Source organism: Phoenix dactylifera, chromosome 7, assembly GCF_009389715.1.
Source record: "Phoenix dactylifera cultivar Barhee BC4 chromosome 7, palm_55x_up_171113_PBpolish2nd_filt_p, whole genome shotgun sequence".
In the NCBI taxonomy this organism is placed as follows: domain Eukaryota; kingdom Viridiplantae; phylum Streptophyta; class Magnoliopsida; order Arecales; family Arecaceae; genus Phoenix; species Phoenix dactylifera.
Genome location: NC_052398.1, coordinates 4385987 through 4398971, shown reverse-complemented (window position 1 = coordinate 4398971; position 12985 = coordinate 4385987). Strand labels below are relative to the sequence as shown.

The following is a 12985-nucleotide window of genomic DNA, read 5'->3' as shown; positions in this document are numbered from 1 at the left end:
TCTTTCAATATAAGGTTTTATCTCTTATGACAAAAATATTGGATACCTCAACCTCGGGCCAGACCTATCGCATTGACCTTATACATAAATCAAGGAGAACAACTTCGACCCCAGCCGAGCAGCCAAAAAATTGAGATGATTGACTTCGATCTCAACTGAAGAAGAGCCATCAGCTAAGAGAACAATCAACACGTAACTGATAAGGATTGGCAGTCCTAACAACCGATAGCTTTGGCAGCCTATAGTTGTGCCAGCACTGTGGCCTGCACTGTCTGCTGCCCACGACTAGCTCCTGTGTCGTGGCCATACTACTAGTTGTTACCTGACCATTATGGCACGCCACGTTAGATGAGGTAATGATAAAGTGAGCTTTTCTATATAAAGGGGTAGCTTGGGAGACCCCATGTACACGATACATAGGATATTTTTTAACTATTCATAGAGGCTATATTTTACCAAAATCTCTTTCTTCCATATTGTTGCCACTTTATTATGGCTTAAGCATTGAAGGATCTCTTGCCGAAAACTTTTCGACAAGCAGACTTTCTTGCAGACCATCTTCGGTGGAGCCCAGCACCCGACGCATCAACCGAATTACCCAACTTACCTGCCACCGGTCTCAGGGTTGACCCAGCAGCTCGCCCACCTCGGTCTTGTTTCGACGGCAACAACCTCATCTCTCAATCTCTCACCAACAATTTATCATACTCATCAACAATTTATCATTTCTCTCCAATAACGTTGTTTATTGTCACCCCAAAATTTATATGCAATACGCCCTTCACGAATGGGATTCACTTCCCGGGAGCAAATCCCACGCATCAGGGTAAGATTTGGTGCGCTCGAACTTCCGTGTTCAACCCATCCAGCCGATCTGATCTCTAAATGTCCACCCCAAACATAGCAGTGGCTTAAAACACAACCCAACCAAACGGCCACGATCCCACCAGCGACAAGGCCGCCTAATCCGGAATGAGCATATCAGGCTTTCGCCTTCGCTGGTGACATTCTCATCTTTACCTACCATAAGAAAACGACAAATAAGTCACCACCAGGGGAAATACCGTCATTTGGGATGGTAACAGCTTTTCTAATTGTTCAAAAAATGAGGCGGCGGGCTGCGTGAAAATGCCTCAACTCCATGGGGTATTTGGTAATTTTGGAAATCCCAAGTCCTCTGCCGAAAGGGCAGTAGAATTTTCTTCGATCGCGTGCTCGTTTTCAACTCCGTTTATATACCTCCGCGGTCCCTTGGAGATGGAAGAAAAGGGTTACGGGAAATAGGAGCAGGGATCCTAAACCTAGGAACGAAGGAGAACGGGTGGGAAAACCCTAGGGTTTGGAGAGCCGGGTGAGATGAACCATGGCGAGGTCGACCGATCCGGAGGCGGCGGCGGAGATCTGGGGGACGCTGGAGGAGCTCCTCCTCGCGTGCGCCGTGAGTCGCCATGGAACGCGGAGCTGGGACTCCGTGGCCATGGAGATCCGGACCCGGAGCGCCTCCGCCGACCAGTTCCTCTTGACGCCGGAGGGTTGTAGGAAACGGTACCGCGAACTCCAGTGCCGCTTCTCCGCCGCCGACGGGGAGATCGGCGTCGATGGAGACGCCGGCGATGGGTGCGGCCGGCCGGGGGTGGAGATCCCCTGGCTCGAGGAGCTGCGGAAGCTCCGCGTCGCCGAGCTCCGTCGCGAGGTTCAGCGCCACGATGTTTCCATCGTGTAAAGAAATCGATCTCCCCGTTTGTTTCATTTTTTTAAAAAAAAAATTAGTTGTACCGAAAAAAAGATTTTTAGTTATATTTTACTTATGTTTTTATCAGCCGTGTAACGAGGATCCGACGGTTTTGGTATTTCGACGTGCGGTGATCTTGGAAATTAACAAGGCTTTCTTTTGTTTTTTTTTTTATTCAGCTCTTTACAGTTAAAGCTAAAAAAGCTAAACGAAGAGCGCGAAAGGAGCCTCCGAAAGAGGGAGGACGGCGAACCGGATCTAAACGACAAGGAGGGGAGAAAGGAAGGCGAATCACCCGGATCTACTTCGGGGAACGTCTCCGGAAACCGGATCTCCGGTGAAGATTCCAGCCGTTCGTCCAACTCAACCAATCGGAAAGAGGAGGAGGCGAAACCCGGCGCAGGACTCCGGGAAACGGAGGCGGCGCCCGGTGCCGAGGACCAGATAGCCGATCCGGCCACCGGCGGGGACGCGAAGTCTGCCGGGGAGGCGTCCTGTAACGGGAGCTCCGACACGATAGCGAAGGCCGCGGCCGAGGCCAACCCGGCGCGGCCGCAGGGTCTGGGCGAGTCCGGCGAGTCGGTGGCCGAGTCGAAGGGCGGCGAGGCGGAGGCGGAAGGGGAGGGGGCGAAGGAGACCAGCAACTTGCAGAGCTCGGCGAGACTGTCGAGGGGACCGCGGCACCTCTGGCTGCGGAGGAAGGTGGTCTCCAGCTGTGGCAACGGCGGAAACGAGCCGGAGGCGGACGCCGTGTCCCCTGTCGGTAAGCGGGTTGCCGCTGAATCCCAGCCGTCGATCGCCTTCCTCGAGGTCATCCTGGCGCGCAATTACGGATCCGTTTTCGAGCGCCGGCTCGAGAGCCAGGTAACTCCCATCCGTCGCGTTTCCTTTCGCGATTAATCGGATATCCCCTCTCAAATTTGAGGGGAAAAAATAATATTAAAAAAATTAAAGCCCCCAGTATTTCACGTAGTTCGCGCGGGACTACGGTTGAAAGGCCGAAAAACCTTCATGAAATCTCATCCGTAGGAAACGGTTTCAATTTTCCAAAGGAACATGAAAATAGCAATATCATTAATAAATTTTAAAAATATCACAATTTTATTGTTATTTTTTGAAGCAACAGATGATCACCGGGGTACAGCCAGTCGATATAGATTGTACGAATCTTGACGGATATTCGACGTTACATCCCCCGTAGATTCTTCTCTCTTAGCTTAAAGTGTATATAGCCTGAGCTCGTTTGGCTCGTGGCAGGGGGTGGTTACATATCCCCATTGCGAGATAAGATGTCTTTGTGGTGCAGCTAAAGTACGTGCTAAAACATGGAAAGCCAGAAGTCGTGCCTACTTAACCTGCTGACGTGAAGAACATTTCATCAGATTCCAAAATTCCCTCCAAGTATTCCAATTTCCGCGTGCACTACGATCTTCTTGGTTGTTACAATCATCCCTTGTTTTATATAGATGCACCCGTCTGTCGACGTCTGTCTCCAAACACATCGGCGGAGTAACGGATTCAGAACGATGTAAAGGGGCGTGTACTCGTGCCAAAGAGAGCGTATTTATATATACTCCATATTGTTTTTATTTTTTCCAACAGTTTTTAATTTATTTCAGGAGAGCGTCAGATACCGGAGCCTGATACGGCGACACGTTGACCTGGAGACGGTGCGGGCGAAGCTGGAACGGAGACAGTGCGGGGAGGCGTACACGAGCGCGGAGTTCTTCCGCGATCTGCTGCTGCTCTGCTACAACGCCATCGTCTTCTATCCGAAGAGCTCGCCCGAGTCCATCGCAGCCGTCCATCTCCATGGGCTCATCTCCAAGGAGATGGCCAGAACCATCTGGAAGCCGGCCCGACCGTCGAAAGCGGTTGAACCCACCCCACCTGCGCATCCTCTTCCGCCGCCGCCGCCGCCGCCGCCGCCGGTTACTAATTTTAAATCGGATCCGGATTATGACAGCAAACCGCTCGAGAAGCCGACCTCCTCGGGCTTCTTGATTGCTTGCCGGAAACGGAGTTCCCTCTCCGGCGAGGCGGCGGCGGGGACGAAGGGGGGGAAGGAGGACAAGGAGGAGCTTCGAGTTGATCGGAAGGAGCGAGACGTGGAGGAGTACGAGATCCCTGCCAAGAAGAGGAAGAACGAGAGGTCCGCCGTGGCCGGGCCTAGAGGTCTGAGGAGCAAGAAAACCTGTGGGAAGGCGGGAAACAGGGGTAGCGGAGTATCGAAGAGCTCCAATCCTATCTCCACTCCGACGACTAAATCCACCGCTGTTGTCGAGAATTCAGCGGAAGCAACGGCGAAATCACAGAAGAAGAACGCAGGCGGCGAAGCCGTGTCGGCGTCGAAGGGAAAGGGTGCGGGGGAGATCATGAATCGGATGAACCGTAGCTCGCCGACGTCCAACGGGGCGCTGCCGAATACTCTGAGGAGCAGCGCCTCCTCCGGTGATGGTGGGAAGGGGGCCGAGCAGCGGAAGAAGGTAGGCCGTAGGAATGGAAGAAACCGTTATTCCCGTCTGTCCCTCGGCGCTGCGACGTCGAAGCGGGAGGCGAAGCAGAGCGCCCCAGTGAAGAGGAGCGTGGGGAGGCCGCGCAAGAGGGCGGTGGCTCCGCCTCCTCCGCCTCCGGTGAAGAAGGCGGCGGAGGAGGTGGGAAGGATTCTACGGAAACGAGTGAGAAGGTGACCCTGAGTGGCAGCGGATGTAAATTTATGTACCGCGTTGAAGGCTTAGTTGAGTCGCCACCGGCTCATGATATCTTTTTATTTTATTCTATTGTATTATTTTCTTTTCTAATATTTTACTTTTTGGGTCGGATTCTAGTAAGCTGAAGATAATTAGTGAATTGTTAAATTGATATTGGAGGTACCTTGTGATTGAGTTGATGTAGTCACTGATTAAATATTAAATGCCTATACATACATGTACAGTTACGTTCACATAGGCATATACATACATGTAGTCACTTATATAGTGGGATACCAAAGATTGGTTTGGATCCAGCCCTCACCTGATTCTAAAAATATCAAATGCATATGCATACATGTACAGCTATGTATATATAGCATATGTACATACATGTGTAAGTATATACTATGTTGTTCTATCCGAATTTTGATATCTGTACCTGCAGAAGCATGAAATGCAACTTTGTGGTTGTGATTTTTGGTTGCTCTTTGGCTCACGAAAGTACCTGTCTGACTCCATATCATCTTGACTCCACGTGACTCTGGGAGCATAGTTTTTTTTTTTTTTTTTTTTAAACCAATAAATCATATAGTTCTAATACAAACATATCTAATAAAATTAAAAAAAAATAAACCTCAAAGCGTTTTAGGCGGCTCTCCTTTCCAAACCTATAAGGTGACTTCAGAGTGAATGACTAGCCACATACAAAGCCAAAATTTGTTGTCGGCTTTCTTGTAGACCTAAGGATGATTTAAAAAGAATGTTGTTGTCAAAATTTAACCAATAAATAAATATTTTTATATTTACTCTTATCATCCTCTATTTGATGAATGGTAGTTGTAGGAAATCGATTCATAGGAAGGAGATTAGAGTACATAAATAGAGAATAGAAACTCCATTCTATTCGTCCCCGTACAAACATAATTGATCCAGGGTGCATAGTTTCTGAAGGGCTACTTTTCAGCACGGTATCTCTACGAACGCGCTGGATCAAGAGGCTCACATGGCGAGCCACGTGGAATAAAGTATCTCTACCATTATACCTTTTTGAGCGGTTTAGGTGTGTTTCTCAGTTGAGTGGGGGCTAAATGACCGTTACGTGAACGATACCCAATCAGACGCCCGCAATAAATATATATATTTATGTATCATTTTATTTGATAGCCGTTCATTTTGTCATGATGTGAAAGCTGCACCACAGAGAGGATCCATGCTCTTTTTTTCTTTTTTTTTTTCGCTAAAGCAAAAGGGGTAGGGGAGAGGAAGGGACAAGCCCACCCCCACGTAGCAGCCCCCACTGGGTCCCCGCCCCGCCAGGAGAATGTTCGATGCGGGCAGAAATGGCCGTGTGTTGGGCACCCCGACCGGTTTTACTCATATCCTCCCCACCCGTGGGCCCGGCTCAGCTACTCCTCTGAGCTCTGGCTCGAGTCCCACGTGTGAGTACGTCACACCCGGCACCACCCCGGCTACTAGCGGTTCAAGAGCGGTCCTACACCACAAGTCCAAGCAGTGGCCAAAGTAGTGAGCTCCGGTCCACAATTTAATCGTCACCGCAGCTATTCGAACTTGAGACCTTGTGGTTAGAATTGCTGCCCAGTACCACTAGGCTACCACCTTGATGGTTAGGATCCATGCTCTTATCTGGGTTGTAGGCGCCAAGTGCAGTGTCCTTGAGGCCCGGCACGGTTGTTGGAAATTTACTTTTATTAAACTTCACCCGAGCATGGTCAGCGATGTCAGATTTCATATTGTAATGAACAGATCTATGCACTCATATGACGACATATCCTCTTTTGGTTGGTCCCACCCGATGTTCAACGTGTAAGTGGGTGCACAGGGTTGGTGGACCTGCACGGAATGTTCTACCAGATGAAGTTTACACGAAAATAATAGGTAATCTAAATTACATATCTCCGTACTTACACGGTATTGATTTGAGGGAAAACAAATAAAACACTAATGTGACATCTGACAAATTATTTCGAAAAACGGTGGAACCAGGATCCTCTCCTGTTTGGGTTTGACCTGGAGAGGTCTCATTGAAATGGGTAAATCATGGATGACAGGCCCCATCCAATCTGAACCATTTCAATACATGGACGATCGATTATTTAAAATTGGAATTCTCTTATCTGGGGAGAGGATCCAAACTGACCTGGCAGCCTATAATGGTGGCTATCCCCTTCTAACTGGAAGGAGGTTCAAAATTTGAAGGCATTTTTACGTATTTGGACCAGATAATCTTTCCTATCAACTCTTTGCAAAGATATGCATGGGAGACAGGTTTTGTTCCTGTTATAACCATCACTTATTCTAAAAATTTAAGCGTAAAATTTTAATAACGAGGTTAAAGAGTGCTGCTTTGATACCATGTTAAAATCACAACCTCTATCAAAAGCTTAAATTTATAGAATGAGATAAATTTATTTATATATTATATTTTTTTTACCGTTTTCGATAAATCAGAAGAATAAAAATTATGGACTGAAAAATGCTAACGTAATGTTAACTTAGATTAATAACCCTGAAATATAGAAGTTAGAGCCTATTTGGGAGGTTGCATGAATCAAGGTCCCTCGTATAAGCGAAAAGGAAATTGGAGACCTGGAGTAATCATTTTCCAGGCTATTCGTCTGATCCGTTAATTTAGCAGTGACCAAGGTTTGTGGCGTAAGGCTCCTGCAAAACCATCCAAAATTCCAAAAGCTTGCCTGATGCTACGGGGGAGCGGCTTTGCTTCAGTCCGATGTACTACTTTGTGCTCTTTTTTTTGTGCGGTTTATTTAATTTTGTTTGTTTTTTTCCCCCGCCCAATAGGACCAGGCGTACCTTAGCAGAAAAAAAAAAAAAAAAAGAGGACCAGGCTTAGGTTGTTTTTATGACTAATTTTTTAATAAAGGAAAGCTTTTGTAACCGAGTAAAGGAGCAGACCCTCCGTTATCAAGAGCCTAAAGTCCAAAGCAGTCCATTGTGGGTGGGTCCGGCGGGCCACATAAACGCATTCATGTCCATATGCTGACCCCAAAGGCCTGTGCAATTGATCCAAGTTGCCTCCATAGTCTCGCATCCTGCCATGGGCGTCCCCTGCATTCCATCATCACCGTTGGCAGCGTCCTCGGACGCATCTCTACCTCCGAAAAATTTAGTATGCAATGCTGGTCGGAGGCATTTTGTTTTCTAACTTTATTAGGTGCATGTACTATCCGCTTTAGTAAAATAAAAAAAAAAGAAAGAAAAAGAAAAAGAAGGAGAGGCTGGTGCCCAGGTATGGAAAACAAGTAAAGACATATTTAAAAGGATGGTAGAAAAAAAGAAGTAAAGACCACAAGCCAAGAATTAGTATGCTTAGCATAATGCTACATCATTATGTAATAAATGAAAAGAAAGTATTCTTCTAGATGTTTGGAATCTTTATGTGAAGACTCGTGCGTCATGTTTTTAGTTATATATCGGTTATTTGCTGGAAATGATTTGGGTACTTATACAGAACTAGGGAATTTAAAAAATATTTTTCGACTAGTATTTTTGAATGAGATTCTGAATTGTTACAAATAGTACCAAAGCAGATCTGATTTATAGCCTATATGAACTAAGGGCTCGTTTGGTTCGCGGGAAACATTTTCTCTCATAGAAATATGATTTATGGAAAGTATATTGCTAGGAAGAGAATGATTGGAAAAGTACTTTTGGCATATTTGGTTGACTATGGAAAAGTGACAGATTTTCATAGTGCTTATGTTTGGTTGATCATCCACTTTTTTAGAAAAGTTATATGTAATTCCTATTATACCTTAATAAAAATTAGGTATTTAATGCGTTAGATCAAATAAGGACCATTTTGGAAAAAAATAAAAATGTTTCGATTTCCGGCTCACAGAAAATTAACTTTCCTATGTTTCTCATGAAAAAAACTTTTTCATGAAATATCGGAAACATATTCCCACAGAAATACAACAACTTTTCCGTCTCTTTCCTTTGAAAATTCCAATCAAACAAGAGACATTTCTTTACTTTTTCGTTGAACTTTTCCGTCTCTCTCCTTTGAAAACTCCAATCAAATAAGAAGTATTTATTTACTTTTCCGTTGACCACATTTTTTCCCTTCTTTTCCTACGAACCCAACGAGCTCTAAAAAACACTACAACATGAGCTTATTGAGGCCGACCATGAGCCGTGATGAGCACATTAAGGCTTGAATGGAAGAAGTACATGAGAATTTAAAAAAATATTATTTTTTTGGATAAAGTCCTGAGTTGTTAAACTTTAGATAAAAAAATGTATTTAAAAAGCAATTAGTATTTAGATATGAAATAAATTACATCTTGAGATTAATCAAATAGTACGGGTTCCTCTCAAATTGATTGCATAAGGATAGCAAAACTAAATTGGAATGATGTTCAACTAAGATTTCTCCCCTGACTTTGCTCCCATTTGTTTTACTGCCTATGTGTGTGTACTCGAGCATGCTTCTATGGCTGGCGGGGAGCACGAAGTGGTCGCGGTTGAACCAGTAGGGTGTCTTCGGATTCACATATATGAGGTCCATGTATAGCTCTTGCAGAGTACAGGGAGTCAAAATGTATTTTTTGTTCTTTTTTTTTAAGATAAAGAATCATCGCAATTAATCTAGTTCTTGCTTAGCATGTAAGAATGAAACGGTCTCGACCATACAAAAAGGGATGGGGTTACATTCGTCTTTTCATTCTCTCTAGGTCATGTGTCATGCTTTCTTTCACGTGCATTGCACATGCTCGATATTGGCGGTGGTAACCCATCGTAAAAAACTAAGGGCTCGTTTGGTTCGCGGGAAAAAAAAGAGGAGGAAAGTATGGTCAACGAAAAAGTAATGAAATGTCGCTTGTTTGGTTGGAGTTTTTAAAGGAGAGTGATGGAAAAGTTGTATTTCTATGAAAATATGATTTCCATATTTTATGGAAAAGTTTTTCCCATAAGAAACATAGGAAAATTACTTTCCCATGGGAACCACTCCATTTTTATTTTTTTCCAAAAAAATTCTTCAGCATTAAAAAAGCATTAAAAATATATTAAAAATTTAATTTTTATTAAAAGTATAATAAAAATTACACGTAATTTTTCAAGAAAGTGGATGCTAACCAAATATAAGTACTTAAAAATTTGTCATTTTTTTTTGGTAATCAACCGTATATATCAAAAATATTTGGTTTTCAGAAATTATATTTCTATAGGGCAAAATGCTTTCCGCGGACCATAGGAGCCTAAAAAAGCGGATGCAATCCAATTACCGGCCGCACCGCCGACCCTCAGCCTTCCGCTATTTCACCAGGATCCGATTCCATCTACCGCCATCGGAAGCCCTTCTCTTCCACTCTTGCTTCCCTGATCCACGACGCTGTCATCATCTCCTGATGGGATTATCGCCAGGGTTTTCATTCCCCAGGTACCGCCTTCTCTCCTCTTCCTCCCTTTTTCTTCTGAGATTTTGAGCTGCTTTGTTGAGAATTGAAATGGAGCTCTTCGAGGTGTCTACTTTTTGCCCCCTCTCATTTTTGATAAGCCCTGAATTTGATGCGTAATTACGATATCTTGGAAAGGGTTTTATCATGGGTATGATCATCGCGTAGCAATTTACTTCGTTTTTTTGTATCACTTTGAGTTGCGCGACTGATTTGTGGCATAATTTTCCTGGCGAGGGCTTCTTATTTCTTTGGTCTTTTTGATTGTTTCGGGCGACAATTACAACTTCTTAAAATTGTCTGAGTGAAAACGTCCGGAACGTTTGGGAATGCTTTCAGAAAAGAGTGTAAGTAGACGGAAGGAACAGCAGAAGTTTTGTGCTAATGCTCTCTTCCAAGTCAATGTCGTATGGAATTACACTAATTTGTAGGAAACGAAAAAACAAACATACTCAAATACTTTGAGTGTTTGCATTTCAGAAAATAAAAAAACTGAAGTGCTCGGTGAGACTATGACTATTCAAATAGGGAATCAGAAATTTTATTATAAGCTTTTTCATGATATATATATATATATATATATATATATTAAAACACCCGTCAACATAATAAGTCATAATTCGCAGTTTACTACTGAATATTAGTATATTATTCTGGTGTCCAGGGATTTAAACAGGAGCGATAAGAATGGTCTTGGGTCTTGCAATATTTCAGAAAAATGCGTCCAGTTGCTTTGTTTCTGTTCTTTCCTTAAGCGACCTCATAGATGTGCAGTAGGTAACAAGGTGTTGGTCGTTTGCTCTTCTTGAAATTGAGATTAGAAGAGGACTTCATCATCAAAATTAAGTTTTGGTTGATCTGAAATGCATTAAATTGAACATTTATAGGAAATCAGATCTTTCATGTCATTATTTGTCATATTTACATCAAAAAAATATTTGTCATATTGATGTTTAATCTCAGTAAGCTCTAAGAAAGTCTCGAGTCGTTAGTCATTAGGACTGTAATTAAGGCACGGATAATGAATGGCATACTGCCTTTTCACATGGAGTCTCAGAAAATAAGAAAACTGAAGTGCTTACATTCTCGTTGGATAACCTATGAGGTTTAATCTTGTCTCCAAGGAAGACAGTTCGAGGTGCGGGTATTTATAAGGGACTCATTCACAAAGATTTTTTGTTCAGATCTCATGAAATAGAAAAATTTGAATAGATAGTCTGAAAAGGGTTTTGCGGCCTTCCTTTTGGGTTTAAGAGCCAAGCTTTAGCTTGGCTTGTCACCCTAGAGAGATCATTACATGAAGTAACCTCACAAAAGAGGATTTGATATGGATATAATGTTCAAGATGTGATAAAAAACAGGATGATCTCTCACTTAATGCTCTCTTCTACCTTCTTGAGAGGATTTGAAAAAGGTTGTCATTTACCATCATTGGCTGCATCCTCATTCCCCCTTCATTATATTCAAAATACATGCTTTAATAACGATTTACTTTGGCGACACACAATCTGTAAAATAACAGGTAAGAAAGAAATTGGCGGATCTTCAAAGGAAATTAAGAATCTAGAATGATTTGGCTGAGCAGTCAAAGTAGTGACATCATCTTTTGACTTTGCGGGGAACTTTGGCATGCCTCTTCATGTAGGCTTGGGATGATTATTTATTCCCCTCCACCCCCCAACCCACATGCGTGTCTTCTCAAATTTGAATTTTCATGCCCTTCTTTTACTGCCTTGATAAATGTGATTGTTAGTGGGGCCAGATAATACCCTATATCAAATCATCCTTTCATATATGTTTGTGTGTTTGTGTGCATGCTATGCATATATTATGCTACATTTGGTCTCTTCTTCTCTTCTCTTTCATCTATTCTTATTATCTTTTTTCATCAGCAAACTTTTTTTTCCCTGTCCTTCCCTTACAATGGATTTTTGTGTCATCTAATATTCTTGTACTGAGAACTATGAAGTCATAATTTTTTTGCACTTCTCATACTGTCTATCTTCATGGAATTAAGGTAATTCGGTTCTTATCTTGGCATTTAAGTCTCTCTAATAGCATGTTTCCCTGAGAATGAATTTCTATACCTTCTCATTTTTTTCCATATTAATCAGTCCTCTAGTTTCAAATCAAATCTGCTAAGTTCATTATCTAGAATAGATCCTTACTCCAAACTGCTGTTGATCTTTTAATTTATATTCAATTCTGCATCCCACTAACTCTCTGTTCTTTTAGTTTCATTTGCTTATTATATCTACAGGATAATCAACTTACTCAACCAGTAAACTCTGGAGTTGATTCATGGTAATAATATCAAGGATTTTTTATAGCGGAGAGTCAACAAAACATAGACATCATTTAGCCATAATAGTTACATGCGGAGTTATGTTTGTGGTTGATGGATTTGCAGCACTTATTTATTATTATGACTCCCTGGGTTCTGTGGTAACATTGCATGTGGATAAGTGGATTGATTTGTGCTGACTGGATTCCTTCTCCAAATAGATTTTAATGATATCTTTTTTGTTGTATTTGAGTGAATATCAGATAATATACTAGTTATAATTTGATTGGTAAAACCTGGTTATAACATGCACTTGGAGGAGTGTATATGGAGCGAGATTCTAGATGGGATATGGCTTCAACCAGAAATGTTTCCTCTCCTTAAACATCTCATAAGCTTAGGTTTAACTATATAAACACGAGGAGATATAATGGTCATACTCAGCTATACAAACTAATCTGTGCTTTTAAGGTCTTGTGTCAATATTGCTTCCCCATGAGATTCAAGTTGAACTTCAAATATGAATCAGACAGTTGGAGTCATGGTGGTATATGCACAAAAAAATATCAGGATGTTTAGGTGTCTCAGTGGCAAGACCCAGATAGGGAATATGAAATTACTTAGAACAAAGGAAGTCTCAAGTATGAGTTTAGAAGTCAATGTTGAGCAGGCATTTTCAGGAGACAATGCCACTCCAATCGACACATTTGCTTGTCAGCAAATACTAGAGACAGCTTATGGAGGCAGTGGAAAAGATTTTGGTCGGTACCTGTAATGAAAGGGTCTAAAGAAGCCAACATCCAGTGCCATTAGAAGCTTCAAAGTTCTTGTGGGACTC

The 12985-nt window shown here is 42.7% G+C and overlaps 1 protein-coding gene and 1 long non-coding RNA gene across 2 annotated transcripts; both read left to right on the top strand.

The window, feature by feature from the left end:
- Positions 1–1232: 1232 nt before the first annotated feature.
- On the top strand, positions 1233–4617 carry LOC103702290. Its single transcript, XM_008784641.4, has 3 exons — positions 1233–1719; positions 1912–2596; positions 3352–4617. The coding sequence occupies exons 1-3, from the start codon at positions 1364–1366 to the stop codon at positions 4420–4422; spliced, it is 2112 nt and encodes a 703-aa protein (XP_008782863.3). The 5' UTR covers positions 1233–1363; the 3' UTR covers positions 4423–4617.
- Positions 4618–9654: 5037 nt separating this feature from the next.
- LOC120111304 lies at positions 9655–12401 on the top strand. Its single transcript, XR_005512475.1, has 2 exons — positions 9655–9847; positions 12099–12401. It is a non-coding gene; the product is annotated as an uncharacterized LOC120111304 (long non-coding RNA).
- Positions 12402–12985: the final 584 nt, after the last annotated feature.